This window comes from Pristis pectinata, chromosome 18 (assembly GCF_009764475.1).
Source record: "Pristis pectinata isolate sPriPec2 chromosome 18, sPriPec2.1.pri, whole genome shotgun sequence".
NCBI lineage: Eukaryota > Metazoa > Chordata > Chondrichthyes > Rhinopristiformes > Pristidae > Pristis > Pristis pectinata.
In genome coordinates, this window is record NC_067422.1 from 27,702,525 (window position 1) to 27,725,871 (window position 23,347).

At 40.8% G+C, this 23,347-nt stretch overlaps 1 protein-coding gene across 3 annotated transcripts in view; it reads left to right on the plus strand.

Moving 5' to 3' along the window:
• The window catches only part of b3gntl1 (UDP-GlcNAc:betaGal beta-1,3-N-acetylglucosaminyltransferase-like 1), a 263,296-nt gene that overhangs the window by 39,971 nt on the left and 199,978 nt on the right, over positions 1-23,347 (plus strand). For all 3 annotated transcript variants that reach the window (XM_052033304.1, XM_052033305.1, XM_052033306.1), the window contains one exon: positions 6,207-6,302. In XM_052033304.1, the coding sequence (XP_051889264.1) occupies positions 6,207-6,302 (96 nt within the window). The remainder of the gene's footprint in view (positions 1-6,206; positions 6,303-23,347) is intronic.

The following is a 23,347-nucleotide window of genomic DNA, read 5'->3' on the forward strand; positions in this document are numbered from 1 at the left end:
ATTCACTTAAAGTAAACAGATTAGACAACAGTGTAATATATTACAGTTGCTAATGTAAGCAACCATCATTCTGAATGCATGATACAACATGAGCTGCCAGTATTTCATAAATCAGTTTTAATCCTTCAAGTTGTTGAACTTGGGAAGAGGATGCATCCTACCAATTATAATGTTTTCAAAGACACTTTTAAGAAGTTATTTTTTTTCAATTTGTTTCCAGACTGCAGATGATGATGTTGCCATCATGACTGCATTTATTGCCCATCCTGTATATGTCTTGGAAAATATTACATTATAGGTGCGAATTCTGGTTGTTTACATTTCTGACGGTTTCTTCATATAGAGTCATATCGCATGGAAACAGGCCACTTGGCTCACTATGTCCACACCAATCAGTGGGCACCCACTTATATTAATCCCATCTTCCAGCACTTGGCCCTTAGCCTTCAATGCCTCAGTAATTCATGTGCTCATCTAGACACCCCTCAAGTGCTGTTTGTGACTTTGCTGCCACCCCTCTCAGGCACCTGTGAAACTTCTTGATATTTTACTACATTGAAGAAGTCATATAAATGATGAGGCCAAAAGCTCACTGTAATCCCAATGTTAACAGCATTAAAATCTAGGTATTTCCATTAGTGATAGGCTTTCAATCTGGGATTTGTTAATCTAAAAGAGATGCAAGTGTTCCTGAGATCATCAGATTTAGATGTCCATGCTGAACATGCCTCAAGCAGTAAAGGTATATTTTGAGAGTCCTGTATTCTTTATATTACAGAGTTCGATGATTTATAAGTAAACTCTCTTCTGCATTTTGCTGATTAGAAAATATCTTTGGTTCTTTGCTTTGGATAATTGACATTTTATTTTGAAAGTTGAAGTGCTTTTCCCCTTCCAGAACACTGTATGGATTTCTGGGAATTTCAATATTCCATGGGATCCTGCATAGAGAACTTTAAATGTCATTGTGTTCTTCACCTATGATCCTTAAATAACTTAATGTGTGTCTTTACAGCAATGCTACAGTGTAATGAACCTGCCACTGTATGAAGTAAAGGGGTGTTGTTCTGGTGCATGTGCCACCCAGCAGATTCACAGTCGGAGCAGTACCAATGCTAAACACTTTTGCCTCCATTAGCACAATAATTCACCCCACCAAAGAAAAGTTTTTGGACATTTTCAGAAGGAATGGAATGGAAATCCAAATCCTGCTTCTCAAGCCCTGAACACCCTCCAGTCGTGTCCAGCACAGGTCATGTATTTTTTTCCTGTCTTAAGCAGAGTTGGAGATTCTTATTCAAACCCTTAGCTTTACTTGAAGCTGAATATGAGCATGAATGCCTCAGGGAGGGATGCACGGAGCTGTCACAGAGACCATGACCTATTTATTTTGGCACATTTGAAAGAGTCTTTTGCAGGAAAACAAAGTATAAATATACATATCTCTCTTCAGTTCATGCTGACCTATCATTCTTTCAAACATGTTTTAAATTATGTTTCGATGATGTTAATGCAAACTCTACTGCATACACAATGTTGGCTTTGTGATCAAGATAGACAGAAAGTGGATACTTGGTAAATTAGCTGTGGAATTTGACCAAGAGATCTGTTCAGATTGATTTAATTAAAGATTATGGAGGAAGGAAAAGAGAAACAGTGACAGTTACTATGAAAGGAGGGACCATGGACTTGGTGTGTTGAGCATACAGATGCATAGATAATAAATAGCCTGCAAAGTGTGTTGGTGGTCTTGTTTTAGGTTAACAAGACTGTGTCACTATCTCAGATGCAAGGAGTTTTTCACCTTTGACCTTGTTATCAGGAAAAGGAGACCTGTAGCCTGAAAGTGACCAATAAAGTACATAACAATTAATACACTTAATAGAATAGCAGAGTATTTGTTAAATGGTGAAAAAAGAGCAGTTTTGATGTTTTAAAGGGACTCGAGTGTGCCTGTACACAAGTCACTGAAGGCCAGTAGTCACGTGTAGCAAGTGATTAGGGGCAAATGGTATGTTAGTATTTATTATGAGAGTTTGAATATAGGGAGTAATGAAATCTTATTGCAAAGGTTCTTGGTGAGATTCCACCTGGAGTAATGCGTACAGTTTTAGTCTCCTTACCTAAGAAAGGATGTGCTTGCCATAGAGGGAGAGTAGCAGAGAATCACTGGATTGGTTCCAGGGTCAGCAGATTGCTGTATGGGGGAGGCTGAGAAGATATGGACTGTATTCTCATGAGTTTAGAAGAATGAGATGCAGGGAAGGTATGTTCCCAGGCTGAGGAGTCAAGAAGCAGGGGGCATGGTTTCAGAATAAGAAATAGGCTGTCTAGGGTAAAATGGGGAGATATTTCTTCATTCAGAGGGTGAAGAACTTTTGAAATTCTCTGCCTTTTAAGGATGTGGAGGCTCCATCACTGTGTTCATTTCAAACAGAACAATAGATTTCTGGACATTAAAGGAATCCAGATATATGGCAATGGTGCTAGAAAATGGCACCAAAGGTGGTAGATTAGTCATGATCTTGAGTGGTAGAAGAGGCTTGAAGGGCTGGGTGGTGTACTATTTCTTAAGTTTATGTATATGACCCACTAAGTCTGGCTCCCAGTGTCTACATTCCCATGTACTTTGGCCCTCAGTTTCCCCAAATCTGCTAGGTTTGCAGCAGATGGGACTTCCTTCTGCTAGTTTGTCCTGGTTTTGGCCCTTGTTACTGGTCCTGTACAGCAGTACTACATTTGCACATCTGTATGTTTATCTTGCTCCATCCCAAATTTTTGCCAGATCCTTTTCTATTATCAGTAATCTGCTGGTATGTGTGTTACACTTTAGTTTACCTGGCTGCACATCTGCTGTTATACTTTATTGCTTGCTGGGGTTTGCCTCCTCCATTTCATGTAGTTTGCAGCGAAAAAAGCAAATCTCTCAGCATTTTAAAATCTCAACTTGTCCCATCACCTTTGTGCCCATTGGCAAGAACTAATAAGAGGCCCTCAGAGCAGCAACTAACTGCCTCTTGAATACCAGAATATCTCTCCCTCTACTGTGATACCCAGATAAATTCCACTTCAATAACTTTCTGAAAACAGAAGTACTTCCTGATGTCAATGCCAGACATTGTCTCTAAGTAGTTTACGTCCATGAGCTTGCTCTGCACATGTGGAGTTACCTGCAGTAGTGACCTAGTGCCTCCTGTATACCTTTTACAAGATCATTTTCTGATTGTTTCCTTCAGGCTTCAGTTGAGAATTTGCTTCACCGGACCCTGTCATCAGCAGAATTGTCTTTGTGTTCATGCTTTGTTTCTCCTCTATGTGGGTGACATGGTCTTAATATGGTCCTCCAAGCTATGGTCTAATCAGAGCACTGTGTATGTTTGGCTTTGTTGGGTCTGAGGAGCTCTGTATTTGGTAGTGGTCAGTGCTCTTTTTGCTGTACTTTAATGACTGTACAGGCTAAATTGCTGCAACTTTAACCGCTGACTGAAGTTTTAAAACAAAATGTCAAATGCAATTAACTAAGGAGGACACTCAGCACCACATAATATATGCCTCTTGCAGTGACTAATGTATTTCAGTGTGACTTGTGCCTTTAAAACAGAAGCTTTTAATTGTGGAACGACATAGAGAGGAAGATGTAAATAGAAGAGTAACTAACGTCAGATAACTGTGGAAGCTGGTAGAGTGGTGGGCACTATGACCAGGTTAAATGACACTTTAATCTGTCTACTGTGGCAACAGGACTGAACTCCAAGTGGTTTTAGCGGCATTCACAAAACATTTTAGCATCAGTCTTTGTGCATTAACCTCACAACCTTATAAGTTGTTGGGACGTGGCCAATTATTGTGGATGCACAAGCATAATGTTATAATTTTGAATTCCACTGCTAGTTTCTTTAGACAACGTTTACTGAGACCTGCCCGCAGAGCTTGCCATAAAAAAATGTTTGTTGCATCAGAAGTCATCTTCTAACAAAGAGGATGTTATACAAAGGAGGCTAAGTATATCTGCAGCAACCACCCCCCAGAAAAGATGTTGAAATTCCCCAAAAATATTTATTTTCCTGAAGGGGAAAATGTCATTTATAATTAAGTCAAGATGCAAGTAAAACCTATCTGCAACAAATTCATGAAATAACTTTATTTTCTTATTCAGCTTGCAAGGTCTTCAGATAAGCAAAATATTGATTTTGCACCAAAGTACAAATCAAGTATGGAATATAGCACTGTTATATAATTGATAAACTTTAATTTGGATCCACTAATCAAAAAGGTCAATTATTATTGACATTGAACCATTCTTCCCGATCAGCCAGAAATTTTGTCAGTTCCAGTTTTGAATTTGGTAAGATCCTGTTTTGATTCACTGGTCTCCTAAAGGACTTATTGTGCCATATTGAACATTGAACAACTGCAAAGGTCATATTATTGAAGGCACCAGAGACTGCAGATGCTGGAATCTGGAGTAAAAAACAATCTATTGGAGGAACTTGGTGGCTCAAGCAGCATATGGGAGGGGGGAGGAATTGTCAACATTCTGGGTTGAGTCCCGCAATCAGGAATGAGAGTGGTGAGGGAAGATGGCTAGTATAAAGGGGAGAGGTGGAGGTGTTAGACTCCTTCTCAGTCCACTTATCACCTACCACCCCTGTCTCACCCCTCCCTTTCTCTACTTAATACCAGCTGTCTTCCCTCTCCACTCTCAGTCCTAGTGTGGTGCCTGGACCCAAAATGTAAGCAATTCTTCTTCCCTGACAGATGCTGCTCGACTTGCAGCAGTTTGTTTTTTTTTGCTTCATGTTATTGAATATGTTTTGAACTGTACAAGCATTTGCTTCTGATGTAAAACTCAGAAGCTGAAAGATTCCACATAGTTATAGATTTTATTTTCCTTAGAGATTCTATTTTAGTACTAAGATCAATCACAAGGCAAAGTAAAAGTAACTTAAATTTGTTTTTAAAATTTGGATTGAAATGGCTCGCTTCACTTGATGACGTTGGTTCCTTACTATTTTTTGCACTGATTTATTTTTCATTTTGTTGAGAACATGTTATTTTCAGCTGCATAAATTTTTGAGATGGTTTGATGGTATGTGGTACAGCATATGCACACTGGATTAGCCAATTAGAGCATGCCTGCTCTTCTGTTGAGTCTTGTGTCAATGATCCAGCAAGCATCTTAACCACAGTTTCTGTAAAGAAGGGAGTGAATTGGAGCTAGGGAATATATTCCTGACCCAGACAACTGAGAGAGCAGGCACAATTGGAAGAGCAACTAAAATCAGGGGTGCACAAAAGATAAGAATTTAAGAGGTACAGAGAACCTGGGTGCTCTTGGAGCTGGTGGAGGCCCAACTCTGCCGTCAGATTTCTTAACGGTCCATGAACACTACTTTGTAAGTCCCTTTTCTTTGGCACTTTATTTATTTATTTTGTAGTTTATAGTAATTTCATGTCTTTGCACTGTACTGCTGCTTCAGAGCAATAAATTTCATGACATGTAAGTCAGTGATAATAAACCTGATTCTGAGATAATGGTGATGTGAGGAGCAGGTCATGGAGACACTTACAATCAAGAATACGAACTTTAAACTTAAGGCACTTTCAGCCTAGGATGGTTATCATGGGAGTGCTGCTGGCTATGCTTGGTTTGAGATTAAGCTGAGATATGGGCAACAGAGATTTGGATATTTAAGCTTGTGGGGGGTGCGGGGGAAGGGAGGGAATGGAGTGGATGATTTGAGGCTTGTCAGGGCAGCGTTAGAATTGTCAAGTCTAACAAAATCAGGGTTGAGCATTGCAGCAACAGATGGGCAGAGGCAGCGATGGTCCACTTTCAGGAGATGGAAGTACACAATATTGGTGGCAGGAGAGATCTCTGGTCACCTCATCTCAAAGTCAGATGGGGTACCAAGGCTGTGACCGGTCTGGTTAAATGTAAGACCTGGATTCTGGGATAGAGCTGGTGCATTGGAATTTGAGTTTGAGGTTGTGACTGAACCTTTGGTCTTCCCAGTGTTTAGTGGAGGGAACTTCTACCCATCCAGTACTGGACAAGTAGTGTGACAAGACTGGTTTTGTTCCTCCTCAGTAGCAAAGAATTAAATTTCAGACCCTCTCAATATATTTTCTTTATTTTACCTCTTTTTTTTTAGGTCATTTGTTTTTAAAGAATACCTTCGGTCAATTGTATTTTTCTACCCCAGATAATCGGTTGCCAAGTTAAGAGAGAACCAGAGGGCTCAACTGAGCGATATACACGTTGGATTAACAGTCTGACACAAGAGCAACTGGTTACTCAGGTAGGATGGACTGTTATTCTCTAACTTTAATGAATAATGTTACCAGCTCTGTTTTTATGCAGGGGGTCTATGAGTAACTGGTACGACGCTATGTCAATTACAACCAGCTTGATTATGCCTGTGGGAAGCAAGATGAAGTTGTTCTCCTTTTTCTTAGTACTTTGGTTTTCTGGAACTAGTTTTGAAACATGACAGAAATAGTTTGTCTGAACCACTGCTGCAGCACCATTCTTGTGTGCGAAATTGAATGTGTACTCGCACAAGGTGCTATAGATCATAATCCCATAGATCAATTTGGTGATTTAGCATCTCGGTACAAAGGTGGATTTGAATGCAGAATATAATTTAGTTTGCTCCAAGTTTGGCAAAGTAAAAGAAGAATCCAGTCAAACATGCTACATTAATGTGTAGACCTAAGAATATATTCCTGAAGGTATTCCTGTCCTGTGCTTGAATCCACAAATTAATTTGAGTCTGATTAGACTAAACTGGACTGGATTTTGAACTAGTTATCAGTCATGATGCAGTGTGGTGTGTCAATGTGGGTTTATGACCAGGGGGTTTTATGATTGTCTTTGAATCAGGTGCTTCATTCCTCTGCACAAGTTGCCCCCTCTCAGATAATCTAATTTTTTATAATTACGTGAGAAAGGAGACATTCCAAACCAGGACTGAGAGAGCCAGATGCCCCACAGAGCAGCACATCTGTTCTCTACCATATTTGGTCTCCTTTCCCCACCGATAGTCAAAGATGTTAGGCATTATAAAGGAATACTTCAAAGAAATTGAAGTACAGGTACTGCATTCTTTTCATATATCAGATACTATACGACATCATCCTGGCAAAACTCCATGTTATGCAGCCATATTTATTCGCCTTAAATTGCCCCATAAATATGCAACAATCTGTTCTAGCCCATTGGTAATGGCATATGTTTTGTCAGATGACCTGTTGCCTCCAGGTTCTGGATTATGAGATGAGTCTGCAATTTGGTTCACCATTTTGATTGACTGCTTTGTAAGTCTGCCCACTTTCTCCCACTTTTTCTTCCATTGTGGGAGGGTGTGGGGAAGTTGTGGCAGCAATTTTAAAGCAACCACATGTAACATTACATCGAGCTAGCAACCTTATGCATCGATGCCACCTCTGCTTGTTCACTGATGTGCATGAAGGCTTTTGGCAATAATGGGTACAATGGGTCTCTGTAATTAACTCCACTCCGTCAACCAACTTGTCTATTGATTGCTGATTAGGATATCTGGCAGAATTTTGAGAATTCATATCATTTGGCATCTCCCTATTTAAATTGTCTATTTTTACCTTTTGACTTTGGTGTTTTGCATATCTTTTACTTTAAATTCAGGCCTAGTAAGGTTAGAATTGAGGAATTCAGCAACTGAAGAAGGTCATAAGCTGGCTCTGAAAGTGACAGTCCCCTTCGTTACCACTGTTATTTGTTCCTTGTCATCCGCGGAAAAGATGTGCTTTTGCCTGAACCAGAAGGAGCAAGTGAGACACAGCAGCATTAACTGCTATTGTCTTGGACAGTGCTGAAACCAAGGATTTCATTCTTTGATGTATTTGTAGAAGCTTATGTTAACAGGTTGCTTGCATGGTGCCTCCAAGTACCAAAAGTAGACTGCGTAGTGTTTGGGTGTTTAGCTGTTAGACAATCTCGTGCATATGTAAGGAGGAAGTGGTACTTGCTATGAACTGTGGTTTGGGCACTGAGAGCAGAGTGAGAGGTGAAGTGTGCTGGCAAGTGTTCACCAGCTTGTTCTGTACTTCCACTCTGGGCACACACGTTCGGAATATGTTAACTCATGCACTGCAACTAACTGGTGGCTCTCTACAGCACTGCAGGTCAGCAGTAAACATGATGTGGCCTGTTGCTCCATCTGCTTTCTTCTGGGCTGCCTGTTGGGGAACAAATACCCTGTAATCATTGTGCACTCCAGCATTGGGGGGGTCTCCATGCACACACAACATGCAGCATGTAGGTCAATGGGCTTTGGTGAAGCACTTCATAGATGTGGGTGTAACATGAATGACAGCAAAGGAACTTTTGTGGCTTCAAAACTGCCCTCTTCTATAAAAAGCACTGCTCACCCTACACCAATAAGAAACCAGATAATAATATTTGCTATTCACATCTAGGACCTTGCTGGAAATGGGCCTGTGCTTGGAAGGTTCTTCACAGTGAGCTGTCCTCCATCCCCACCATTGTGAAGCTTGTGTCTTTCCTTTCCCACTGACCTATTGGAAATGCAGGAACCTTCTCTAATATATTCTAAGTGGCCCAATTTCTATATTTTACAATGTTCCTTTCACTTGGTAGTGTCACGTCAGGTTGGGCAGAGAGCCAATAGCTGTGCCATTACTTCTTAGTCGCATGTTACAAAACGTATAAGGTATCAAAAATTATATTGAAAACACTGACTTAGTTGGCAAAATTTGATTTTGGAGGATGTAAACATTCTTGGCCTTTTGATGAGTCTCTTGACATGTCTAGTGAAGAAGCCAAAATGCTAAATAAGCAGTTCCCTTGTCAGTACATCTTTAGTAAGTGAAGAGTGTTCTCATGGGGGGTGGGGGAATAGTCCAATAAATCCATTGTTCATGGTGCAAAGATAGTTCATTTCAGTTACTGTTGGCCAGGGGACTTGGCAAGATGGAACTTGTTCTCAGCATGGAGGCAGTTGCATCTTGGATTGAGTTTGGAAAGGAAAGAAAAAACATCTGATTCTGTATTGTGTGTTGCCCTGACAGAAGGGAATGGCTGACAATGGACAGCCAAACCAGTTTGTTTTTTTTATCAGTGCTTTTGGAAAGAAACACATTTTCTCTTCCTCAGGATGGCCTCTGCAGGAAAACTCTTGGCAAGCATTTGGCTGCCTTTCAGGTCTTGAGAAGCTTGTCATCCTTTCACCACTCTGAGCTGTTTCCATAGAAAGTCTGTGGGTCTGGCACAGGGTAGACCAGCTTGACAGAATTGTCAAGAACTGATGGTTCAAACCTAGCACTTTCCTGAGAGACCATGAGCAGTAAATGATCCTGGAAGGCCAATTAGGCTGTCAGCAAGAGAGGGAGCACTCAGGGGGAGTTCATTCCTGCAATAATTATTCGCCAGACTGCATTTGTATCCAAACGAACTCGCACAGGCTGGTAACAAGCCACCTTCAACAGATGATCTGGGGAAGCAACAAATGACATCAAACTTTGAAAATTTTCTGGTCAATTTTTTTTTTGTTTTCTGCCCCTCAGAATGAGTTTTCTGATGAATTGATTTGATAAATCCTGAAACCCAGCATTGAGTTGCACATGACAGGAAATGCTAAATCACAATCCTGGCACACTTGTACTTACACCTGAAATACTCGGATGTCTTTCTCTCTTCACTGGAAGCACCAAATAATACAATTGGCTATGTGCACCTGCACACAAGCCAGATATTCTCTAACCTCTTCCAACACACTATAAATCTTTTTTGCTGTTTTAATCCTTGTTGATCATCAACATTATATATCCAAAAAAGCTAGGACTGGCCAGCAGCTGACACCTGAACTGTCAAAGTGCCCAACTCAGGTGAAATGTTCAGAATAGATATGAAAAAAGTCTCTGCTCTACAGATATTGAAACTTATTTTCTCTCCAAATAAAGCATTTCATTATCTTTGAAAAGATGGTTGACCATCAAAGCTACTCTGTCCAGCACCAGAGCCGCCTAGTAACAACTTGCATTTGTACTGCTGCAGGCAGTCCCCAGGTTATGAAAGGGTTCTGTTCCTGAGAACTCTTCATAACCTGATCTGTTTGTGAGTCAGAAATGAACAAAAACTGTGTAAGGCAGAGGATCACAGAAACAGCTGTGATGGGAGAGCTAGCAGGCAGGGGAAGAACGGCTGCTGCTCCGTCTCACTGACTCAGTGAGTGAGTGAGTCTTCTCAGCGCTCCCAGCTCTGCTCGACTGGATCAGCCCCCGATTGTTGCGGCTCGGGGAGGGAGGTGATGGTGGGGTGGTTGTGGAGAGAGAAGGCATGCAGAAATGCCCTGTTCCCATTTGGCAGAAGAAGCCTACAGCCCCGCAGCAGGTGACAAATCCATCCATCCTGCCAGTCTGCCAAACACTTGTTTGCATAAATGGGGTGCCCATAAATCAGCCATTCACAACCTGGGAAGGACCTGTAGTGATATCTAATGTGCAATTAGCAATATTGCTGCTTATGAACTACTGGAGTCCTGTCAAGACTCTATCCTTTCTCCTCTGGTCCAGTCCCTTCCCACTCAGTGTCTGTTATATCTTTGATGCCCTCTGCACCTTTTGACCGGTTCCAATTCCCTGCTTCCAACAGTTTCATCTTTACCATGGGTGTACAACCCCTTTACACCTTCATCCCACATCAGGATGGTCTGAGGGCCCTCGACTGCTTATTGGAGCAGAGGCCCAACCAGTTTCTCCCCCTGCCATCCCCTTCCCACCAACAACCTGCACCAGCAACCCCTCTGCTCTTATCCCTTCACCTTCAGGCCAGAACAAGGATGAAGTTCCCCTAGTCCCCACCTTCCATCCCACCAGCTTCTACGTTCAACATATTCTTCAGGCACATCTTGCCCTTTCTTCCCCTTTCAGCGTTTTGCAGGGACATTCCCTTTCGTGATCGCCCGGTCCATTCTTCCATTCCCACCAAGCATCCCTCTTCTTACAGCATCTTCCCTTGCAATCACATGCGATGCAACAATTGTCCTTTCACCTTTTCCTTTCCCACCATCTAGGGACCTAAACAGCCTTTCCAACTGAAGCAGCAATTCACTTGCACTTCTTCCAATCTGGTGCACTGCATTTGGTGTTCACAGTGTGGTCTCCTCTACGTTGGAGAAACCTGATACAGTTTGAGTGACTGCTTTAGGACGCCTGCTTTAGGGCGTCTGCAGGGGTGACCCTGAGCTTCCGATTACCTGCCACTTCAATTCCCCATTCCACTCCCACTGATCTAGCGATCTATGGCCTGTACTATCACAATGAGGCCCAATGCAAGCTTGACAGACAGCACCTCCTGGGCACATTGCAGCTTTTGGGACTTAATATTGAATTCTACAACTTCAAGTAACGTGATTTCTCTCCCAGTATCAGTCATCCATGATGTTGGCTCAATCTGTTTGTTTTTCCTCCCCTTCTTTTCCCTTTGGGAGTGGAGGATGTGCCCACTCTGACCTACCTGGCATGTCTTCCTACTCTGCAGTTGGTAACTCCTACATTCTTTTGCCTACATTCTCAGTATCAATCTGCTCCCATTCACTCATTGACCAGATCACCTTGTTTGCAGCTTATCCCCATGGTCACCCTGGTTTAATCAGAGACATCCCCCTCCCTCACCACCCCTACAGCTTAACAAGTTTCTTTCTTTTCTTTCCCAGTTCTGGAGAAGGGTCTCTGACCTGAAACATTAATCCAGTTTCTCTTCCCACAGATGCAGCCTGACCTGCTGAGTATTTCCAGTATTTTCTGTTTTGATTTTAGACTACGAGCATCTGCAATTTTTTTTAACTTTGATTTGCCTCTAGTGGTTGTGCATAAGTACAGCTAATTTATAAGAAGTTTTGTGTATGGGCAGGTTTTGGGCGTTGTTCAGAAGTCATTGTTGGAGGACATTGTTTGCAAACCACCTCAGCAACCAGTACCACCACCACCCTGCTAACTTCCCACCCCTAGCAATAGCAAACACTTGCAACTTTTGCCCAGAGTTTTCAATCAGTAAAGAGATCTTTGACTTCTTGTTTTAATAATTCTCCTTTGTTGGCAGAGTTTCATAAATCATTAGTCATGGTCATATCAATGGAAAGCTGATGACCATGATATTTAAGGTATTTAAGATATTTATTTATTAGTCACATGTACATTGAAACACACAGTGAAATACATCTTTTTGTATTACTAAGAATGTGCTGGAGGCAGCCCGCAAGTGTTGCCACGCTTCCGGTGCCAACATAGCATGGCCACAACTTCCTAACCTGTAAGTCTTTGGAATGTGGGAGGAAACTGGAGCACCCAGAGGAAACCCACACAGACATGGGGAGAACGTACAAACTCCTTACAGACAGTGGCGGGAATTGAACTTGGGTTGCTCGCGCTGTAATGGGCAGTACCTCTTGTAGATACTACCGATGGTGGGGAGGGATGTGGCTGTGACAAATTGGGCTGAGTCCACTACTCTCTGCAGCTTTTTGTATTCCTGGGCATTTGAATTACCATACCAGACCATGATGCAACCAGTCAGGATACTTTCAACAGTATGTCTGTAGAAGCTTGTTAGAGTGTTCGGTGACAACCCTAACCTCCTTAACCTAAGAAAGTAAAGATGCTGCCGTGCCTTCCTTTTGATTGCATCTATGTGCTGGGCCCAGGACAGATCATCCAATATGTTAAAGCCCAGGAATTCAAAGCTGCTGACCCTCTCCACCGCTGATCCACCAATGTAGACTGGCGCATGTTCACCCTCCTTCCCCTTTCTGAAGTCAACAATCAGCTCTTTAGTTTTACTGACGTTGAGCGAGAGGTGGTTGTTGCGGCACCTCTCACCCAGGTGTCCTATCTCGCTCCTGTACGCTGACTCATCACCACCTTGATTCGTCCAACAACTGTGGTGTCATCGGCGAATTTGTATATGGCATTGGAGTTGTGCTTAGCCACACAATCGTGTGTACAGAGAGTAGAGCAGGGGACTAAGCATGTAACCTTGAGGTGCACCTGTGTTGATGGTCAGCAAGGAGGAGATGTTGTTATCGATCCTCATTGATTGAGGTCTGCCAATGAGGAAGAAGTTGAGTATCGAGTTGCAGAGCAAGGTACAGAGGCCCAGGTCTTGAAGCTTGATGATGAGATTGGATGAGATGATTGTGTCGAATGCCAAGCTGTAGCTGATGAACAGCAGCCTGACGTATGATGCTCCCTGGCCTGCTGAGTTCCTCCAGCAGTTCATTTTTTTTTACCATGATAATGACTTGTTTTTTCCACTGGGTGTTCCTGCGTATTGCATGATTCATGTGAGATCAGTAAATGAGTTGTTGTGTTGACATCACCCCACACACAAAATTTCCCCATTATCTTCATACTGTCAGGTCATAGCTTCATTACGTCACTACCCTTCAGCTTTTGCACCAGACAAAGCAGCCCCACGTGTGTAGGGAATGTTGTATGCTGTGGTTCACCTGCTTCATGTTACCAATGGAATGCTGTAGAGCTTAAAGATAAACTCTTGACCTCACAATCTTCCTCATTATGGCCCTTGCACCTTATTGTCTCCCTGCACTGCACTTTCTCTGTAACCGTAGCTCTATATTCTGCATTCTGTTAACTGCTTTTCCTTTGTACTACCTCAATGTGCTTATATTATGAAATGATCTGTGTGGATGGCATGCAAAACTTAATTTTTCAATGTATCTCAGTACGTGTGACAATAATAAACCAATTAAATTCAATTGATTTCACCTTGGCAAATTTGCCTTCGCAAGATCTACGTCCTAATTCTCCTTGGTGTAATCACCTAGTGGATTTTTTTTTGCAACTCTTTTGCAACCTGGCATGAAACTTTTATGGGCTAGATTTTTGCCTTCACTCTAGACATTTGGGCAACACAGAGGGATTGATCACAAGCCTAATAGAGCAATGATCATAAGATAAGATATCTTTATTAGTCACATGTACATTGAAACACACAGTGAAATGCATCTTTTGCATAGAATGTTTTGGGGCAGCCTGCAAGTGTTGCCATGTTTCCGGCGCCAACATAGCATGCCCACAACTTCCTAACCCATACATCTTTAGAATGTGAGAGGAAACTGGAGCACCCGGAGGAAACCCATGCAGACACAGGGAGAATGTACAAACTCCTTACAGACAGTGGCTGGAATTGAACCCGGGTCACTGGCGCTGTAATAGCGTTGCACTAACCGCTACACTACCGTGCCTGCCTTTTTTTGTCACCCAGGCAGTGTCATATTGTATCATATTGTCACCCAGGCAGTGAAGATGGAAATCTACCCCAGTGTTGAGTGCTGCATCATTCAATAAGAAAAAAATATCAGGAAGCTAGGCACTATGGCCCCGAAGTATAAAAGATTAGATCTTGTGCATGTTCACAATGTGATTAGAAAATTAATTACTGCATATATTATTGAGTGCTGGGAGTCTCAGTGTTTCTGTTAAAAATCCAGTCACATGGAGTATATTGGAAAATCACAGAAGCAGCTGAACTCCCTGGGCAACTTGGTGAATATACGAATCACCTGGTGATGTCTTCAGCAATGCAGACCAGGAATATTCCAGGTTTAACAAATAAGGTAGTGGAGGAACTCAGTGGGTCAGGCTGCATCTGTGGAGGGATAGTCCATGTTTTGAGTCAAGACACTTCATCTGGACAACATTCCAGGTTTATGTTGAATTAGTTGAATTCAGCTATAATAGCTTTGAACAACCAGTCCTGAGCTAGTGAACGTAAATAATTTTTTTTGTGTCATCATGCTAATTGGGGTTCACTGACTATCTCAAGTGGGTACTTAGTAGATGTTGGGCAGGGTCAGGCCAACATCAATTCCACCTCTGATTATCTCTGGCCAGTTAGACTTCATTTTAACTGAACCCTGAAAATAAAATCAGGTGAGAATGTGTATAAGGTATAATGAAAGGTTAGGAGAGTAAAAGATTGTGAGCCCTGAAGAGAGAATTTAAGGGTACATCACTATGGCTGTAATAGACTGCTTGAAATAGCTGTGCTTCGCTTTGTAGTGCCTTGCTTCAGAGATTTTGCTTGCTTCAGCTAGTTTTCTTCAGCCTTGAGATATGATTATACAGTAAAATCAGTTCTTGTCTCAGCAAGTCTGTAGACTTGACTCTTGCTCCACTAAACTGACCCTGAGCCCACCATGAGAAACCTTATGTATACAAAGATAATTGGTGGAACAAGATGGTCTGAAAAGATTAAGGAACTATAGCTTTTGTAGAAATAGTAACTTTTTTAAGTAAATTCCTTTGTAACCAATCACAATGTAGAAAATAAGTGCCATGCTGCCTGACTAATGCATGATCATTCCTTGTATGGTAATTGTTTGCACCTCTGAAAAAGTATAAGAATGTGTGTAGATCAATGTATCTCAGAGACCACCCAGTCCAGGACGTAGGTACCTGGCTTGGTGCTCTCTCCTCGGATCAAGTAATAAAGAGATTGAACGAGAACAGTGGTCTTTTGAGTCTTCTCTCCGACCGAATTCGACACAGGTGGTGTCTGAAAATGACTCCTTCCATGGCAGATGACTTTGATTAAAAGTAAGGTCTTGATGTATGAATTTACGTGGGGTCTGTATGGTATCCAAATGCTGCTGTTGCTCTTGAAGGCAAGGATACTGGGGGAGAAATCATCTCCAAACCTGCCTTTGAGATTGATACAAAAGCTAATACCTGTCCAAGGTTTCATTCAAAGATCAAAAAGATTAGGTAGAAAATAATAATTCCAAAAATTTCAAACTCTAGCATCAGCAAGTTAACAGAAAGGTACGAAATAGCAGTAGGCAATGAAGCTTCTTGAGCTTGCACCATCATTCATGGCTGATCTGACCTTGACCGTAAGTCCACTTCTCAGCCTGTTTCATGTAACCCTCAGCTCCCCAGTAAACCACAAGACCAAAAATCTGCTTCTGTAGTTCTCTGTGGGAGAGAATTCCAAAGATTCACAGCATTCTGAGAGAAGAAATCCCTCCTCCCTCGTCTTTGTCTTAAATGATAGATTCCTTATTAATATTTCAACAGAAACTAGGAATTAGGGGTAGGCTATTGGGCTCTCTGAGTCTGCTGCTCCTTTCAATACAATCATGACTGATCCTCTATCTCAAGCCTATATTCCTTGATGACTTTGTGTGCAGAAATCTATCTCTGCTTGTTAAATGTATTCAGTGACTTGGCCTCAATCGTCTGCACAGATTCACCATCCTCTTGATTATCTTGCCCTGTATTCTGAGCCTGTGATTCCTCGTTCTCAACTCTCCAGCCAGGGGAAGTGTCCTCCTTCCATCCAGACTGTACAGCCTTGTCAGAGGTTTATAAGTTTAAATGAGATCCTCTCTCATTATTTTCAACTCCAGTGAATACAGGCATAGTTGGCCCAATCTCTCCTCATACTACTCAGTACCCAGTGTCATCCAGTAATCAGTGTGAACCTTCACTGCACTCCCTCTATAGCAAGTATATCCTTTATTAGGTAAAGAGACCAAAACAGCGCACTGTACTCCAGGTGTGGTCTCCCAAGGCGTATAATTGTAGCCAGACATCCTGTAGTTATTCTAAAGCTCTGCTCCCTAGTTCTAGATTTGACCATGAGAAGAAACATGAAACATCCTCTTGTTATATATTCTGTCAAATCCCATTAGGATCTGGTATGCTTCATTCTTCAAAACTCCAGTTGGTATGGCCAAATGGAAGTACAACCCTCCCCGCTATTGAAGGCATCTGCAAGAAGTGGTGCCTCAAGAAGGCAGCATCTATCACTAAGGACCCTCACCATCCGGGGTGTGCCCTCTTGTTACTACCATAGGGGAGGAGTTACAGGAGCCTGAAGACCCACACTCAATGATTCAGAAACAGCTTCTACCCCTCTGCCATTAGATTTCTGAACAGTCCATGAACACTACCTCATTATACCTTTTTTGCACTATTTATTTATTTTTGTAATTTATAGTAATTTTATGTCTTTGCTCTGTACTGCTGCCACAAAACAACAAATTTCACATCATATAAGTTGGTGATAATAAATTTGATTCTGATTCTGAACCCGCCCAAGCCATTCCTCAAGAGTCAATTTGTTTATTCCAGGAATCAATAGAATGAATCTTCTTTGAACTATCTCCAACACAAGTGCAACTGCCCTCTCAAGTAAAGAGACCAGAGCACTGCGTTGTAGTCCATGAGATTTTCTTACTTTTGTACTTCATTCTCTTGAGAGGGGAATTATTTTCTGGCTTACTGGTGCTAAGTATGTTGCAGAGTTACGACCACTACTCCAGGGCAGATGTGTTTTCTACAGTTTCCATAAGGAGTGCAGTTTTCAATTAGGTCACAGTAACTATTTATTCAGTAACAAAATGGTATTTGCATATTGCAATAACGGGTTGTGGTCAGTATAAATTTAAACTTCTTTTGACATGACCTTATTCACTTGATCTCAACCAAAAATAAAAATCAACGTGCATTAGGCAGCACTGTTTGTTTAGATGCACAGTGAAAATGGCCGAAGTATGAGTGACCCTTTCCAAGTTGAGGCAGTAGTGACTATGGAAAAGTACAGGCTCTGCTTTGGATTTCTAGGAAATTTCTCATTTTGAGTTGCTTTGTCTATTCTCTTACACACAATAGAATTCTTTTAGTAATTGACTGGTGTCAAGTAAGGGCTTAAAGCTTAATTAATGTGGCAAGGATTCTGCAAACCAGTTGGAGAAACCTGGGGTTATACCTCCTAACATCTCCCAGGCTTCCTCTGTTGTGCTTTATGGCTCATGTTTGTTCAGATGCAAAAGACTGAGCAAGGAGGAGGAGAAAGGTTTTCTATCTTTGCCGGAAAGTAATCATCTGTGCTTCCAACTTTATGTAACCAGTAGATAACTTCTGAATTCCGCATTGTTGGAGAACTGATTGCTCAGAACAACATTTAAGCTGGAAATCGGGAGGGGAGAGCTACAACATAATGCATTTCAACAGAGTTAATAGTTATATTTCATAATAATTTTATGTCTTTGCACTGCACTGCTGCCGCAAAACAACAAATTTCACATCATATAAATCAGCGATACAAAATCTGATTCTGATGCACCACTTATGAACAAAGTGCAAAATATTTTGGGATTTGGATATCTCTACAAGAGATGTGATGCTTTTAGACTAAGAAAACAATTTCAGTAATCTTTCTAGATGAGAAATTAACATTAGACACTTTAAAATAGCCTCCCCTTTATACCGTCAGGTTCTGCTTGTTCACTCCCTCAATCTGGAACTGCACTAGTACTTATCTGGGCTAGATGCAGAGGGCCTAGATTGCTGACCCTCCATGCCCTTACATCCAACACCATGGTCTGGACAGTGAATAGGGATCAGGCAGTGCCTTGTGGAAGCCTGGCTCCATTATTATCCCTGACAGCCCTTAACACCTGCAGAGTTGTAGGCAGGGCTTTCAAGTTTATGAAATTTGTCATTGATTTTAATATTACACATCTGACATTGAGATATTTACAAACTTTAAATAAAATTGGAATAAATTAAGAAAAATAAAACTTCTAAAGTTAACTAAAACACAAATAATTAACAGTAAAGCATAATAATTTTCAAATAAGTTACCTTCCCCTTCTAAATCTCTGCCTTGCAAACCCCAGTGGGTCTCAGATTGTCTGCCAGGTCTGACCTGGCACTGGGGGTGCAGGAATTAGTGCTGCTGTCTCACAGCTCCAAGGAGCCGTGTGTAATGCTGACCTTGGGTGTTGTCTGTGTGGAGTTTGCATGTTCTGTTTGTTGGTTTTTGTTGGGTACTCTCATTTCCTCCCATATTCCAAGGATATGCCATTAGGTTGAGTAAGGGACAAAAAAATTGGCATGTAAAAGAATAAGTTGCAGGGTTACAAGGAAATAATAAGAGGAGGAATGGGACTGATGGAATTTTCTCCAAGTTGGCATTCATCCGATGAGATGGGTGGCTACCTCCTGAGTTGTAATAAGTAGGGATCAGAGTGGTGATTTTTTTTTTACCCCTGCATAATGCTGATGTATTACAGCAAGGCTGTGCCCTGCTTTTAGAATCCATGTAGATTCCTGGGGCGGAATAAGCTGATTCCTGGTTTTGCAGCCCAGACTTAATTCCAGTTGGAATCTCTTGCAAAAAATCAACACAGTCCAGCCACTGTTATAAACCAAAACTTTCTGAGACGCCAAAGCTAAAAATGCATATGCTGCAAAGGTCCATGTAAAGCATCTGTACATTCTTTTATTGCAATAATGTAGGATGGTGGAGGCGGTTTATCTGCCAGTAGTGTTGAAGAATTGCTACAGTGTGCTGGAGGTTCAGGCTTTTATGCTGTGGAACAAATTGCACAATACTAGTAATGGTGGAGATTCACTGCTCTTTCAATATTCAAATATCCTATCTATTTGTAATGAAAATGACAATTCTGGAAAATAAAACATGTATGGAATTAAAGTCTATTAACAAGGTAACTTTGACTTTCATTTCCTACTTTGGATTTTCCCTTGTGCAAAATTACAAAATGAAAACCAAATTGTAAGGCACAATCAAAAACAGCAAATAGGATGACTGTTCAGTACATAAATAACAAATGTAGGCTGACATTTCTGCCCCTCACTGAGAGAGCACTGTGCTGTTAGAGGCACCTTATTTTAGATGAGAATTTAAGCCAAGACCCTGTCTGCCATCTCAGATTACATTGCACTATTTTAAGGGTGACAAGGGAGTTCTCCTTAGTGGCCTGGCCAATGGTTGATTGCTTGTTCTTTTACTTACTCTGGATTAAAAAAAAGATCATGTATGTAACTGATGTTGTGGAACCTTGCTCTGTGTAAAACTGGCTGCAGCATAACTCTGCTGCAGAAGTACCTATTTTGCTTTGGGATATTTTGTATATAAATGCAACTTTAATTTTTGGAGGAGATTTGGATGTGTCATGTGGTGCCCCTTCAGAAATGTCATTACTTCATTCTATCACTGCTCATTGGGGTTGCTAATCATGGCAGAATTTAAATCTAGGGTGGTAATGATTAATGGTGACTTTATATTTGCTTTTCACAAATTGAAAACTATCCTTCGTTAAATTGTATTAAAAGGAAATGCTGGAAGTGACTAACGGTTTAGACAGCATCTTTAGAAATAGAAAAAGTCACTATTTCAGTTCAATAATTTTATCAGAGCTGGCATCTGTTTCTATTACTGCTATTATCCATATCTGAGCTTATACCAGGAAGAAACTGGCTTTCATTGAAAAAACACTGTGACATGCATATTATATTTTTTGATAAATTGTGGATTTGAATCAATTTGTATAGAGCCTTCACAAAATATGAGTGAATATGTAAATTCTTGAAAATATTATTTATTAAAATGAGCAATGTAATGTTGGAAAATGAATTGGAAATGTAGCACGCTATTGCTTCACAGAGTTTCTCAAAAGTTTGTTCTAAATTGGAGCATTTGTCTTAACTTGAGATTTGCTTTATAATTGGGATTAACCCAAAAAGTCTGTTTCTGTTATGAATGTTACTAACATTCATAACAACATCAACAAGAGATTGTATTGTAGTGCTTCCAATTTATATTTTATCTGTTACTTTTAATGTAGATTAAATTTAAAAAGTTAAGGTATAAAAGTCATAAAGTAAAAAAACTCAATGTTAAACTAAAGTAAAATAATTTATTTAAAGCAGATGAACTGAATCCTTTCACTACAATCCCTATTAAAACCAATGCATCCTTGGATTATGTACCAGGAACAGAGGTGATTATCCAGCAAATCCCAACAAAACCAGGCTTTGCTGACTGTAATCTAGCATCAGAGTAAAACCACTGGAATCAACAAGTCCCAGACTTCTACTTTAATGGTGCCTGCATGGAACTTGCACATTCAACAACCGAACGAAAATCAGCACAATCTGGCTCATAAAATTCTATCCATAACTTGAACAATGACTCTCTCCAGTATTTTTTCATAAAGACCTGTAATATTTAGGCATTTCTAAATTCTTTCCTATCTGACTTTGGTTGTCACGTTTAAGAAAGGACATTAAACTCAGGGAGAACATAGGGTAACAGTTCACCAAGGTGCTGCCTGGATGCTACTCTTGCATAAAGTGCAATCTCTCTGACAGGAGACTGGAATCCAGCTACGTTCATTCAAATTACTCCAGAATATGTAGCAAAGCAGAATGCTCTACTGACTTCTCTAATCTGAGAAGCTAGATCCATATGACATGCAATACATGTTTCCGAAAGGACAAACACAGCCCACGTATCAAGAACAAAATAACCCAATTGAGAAATATTACTGAAATTGTGACATTGGTCCTCAAACCTGCAATGCTAACAATTGTAGTGTATTTAATGTATCTGTTGGAGTTCAGAAGAGTGAAAGGGGAGAATTGAAACAGGTAACATTTTCACAGGGTGGATGTGGGAGAATCCAGAATTAGAGGTCACTGTTCAGGAATGAGGTTCTTCCATTGAAGACAGATATAAGGCAAAATATTTTCTGAGCATTGTGAGTGTTTAGAACGCACTTCTCAAAGGGCTGTGTAAGCCATGCCTTTGGCTATTTTTAAGCAGAGCTAGATAGATACTTGGTAAGTAAATGGGTGAAAGGTTACCACAGGTAATTGGGAAAGCAGAGCTTATGATCGGATCAGCCAAGATCTTATTGAACAGCAGAGCAAGCTTAAGGGGCTGAGTGGCCTACTCCTGGTTTTCAAATGTAATTAACTAAGCATCTATCTTGTGCAACATACGGAAAATATAGTTTAGCAAACAGGAAGAACAGGAAATAATAGTATTTCTGTTTTGCAATGAGTGCCTATTTTCTCAATTTGGTAAAGAATTGGATTCTAGCCCAAATACAAAACAAAATAGAAATAAAATCATGAAAAGCTCAAGTCCACAGCCTGTTTTTAATCCCAGTTGGAAGATAGCTTATTAAGTTCATGCCAGGGATAGGGGAAGAATCATTGCACAAATAATGGAATTTGACAAGAAGTTCACTTGTGGAGGTTGTACATCGAACAGTGTACACAATTCTGAAGCCCTTATTATTTCTTCAAACAGGAAACCAAGATTGACAAACATTCCACAATAGAGTCTCCTGTTGGTATTGCAAGAGAAGATTTTGTAACAATAACTACAGAAATGAACCTATTGGGTCAGTCCTAATTGTGTGGCAAATTTGAAGTTCAGATGATAAATACACACAGAGAGGAAGACCCCACTTTTAAGATTGTGTGGAGCAATATCCAATGGCTACTGTCCATCTCCAGTATTTCCATTTTATTTTACACCACCATATTACTTATTTTTCTAAATAACATTTTCAAGAATTTACACATTTAGCGTTCGTCTTTTCTATCAAAGTGATAACCTCGCATTTTTCCACATTATATGCTATCTGCCATATTGTTTCCCCCTCATTTACCTAATCTGTATCCCCTTGCAGCTTCTTGTCATCCTCATCACTACTCACATTCCCAGTTAGCTTTGTTGTAGCTTGGAAGTAGTATATTTAGTCTCCTCAACCAAATCATTGATGTAGATGGTGAACAATTGACTCCAGGCACTGATCCCTGCAGTACCCCACTAGTCACAGCCTGCTCACCTGAGAAAGGCGTAGTTATTACTACTCCATTTTCTATCTGCTAATCAACTCTCAATCCAAGCTGGTATATTAGCCCCAGTTCACCATCCTCCTATGTGGGACCTTATCGCAAGCCTCCTCAAAATCCAAAAATGCCACAGCTACTGGTTTCTCTCTCATCTATTAGACACACCCTCAATGAACTCCAGTAGATTAGCTAATTGGTAATTGGTTTATTATTGTCACTTGTGCCAAGATACAGTGAATAGCTTCTGTTTACATGACATCCAGACAGATCATTCTGTCTGGTTGGCATAAGTACTTTGAGGAATTACAAAGAAAAAAAAACAGAATGCTGAATATAACGTTATAGCTACTGAGAAAGTGCAGTGCACGTAGACAAATAAAGTGTAAGGGCCATAACGAGGTAGACTGAAAGATTAAGTGATCATCTTTATTATATAAGAAGTCCATTCAAGAGTCTGATAAAAGTGGGATAGAACCTGTCCTTGAGTATGGTGGTAAATGTTCTCAAGTTTCTCTATCTTCAGCCCAATGGGAGGAGGGAGAAGAGAGAATGACCAGGGTGGGAGGTATTCTTGATTACGTTGGCTGCTTTCCTGAGGCAGCAGGAAGTATAGACGGAGTCAGTGGAGGACAGGCTGGTTTGC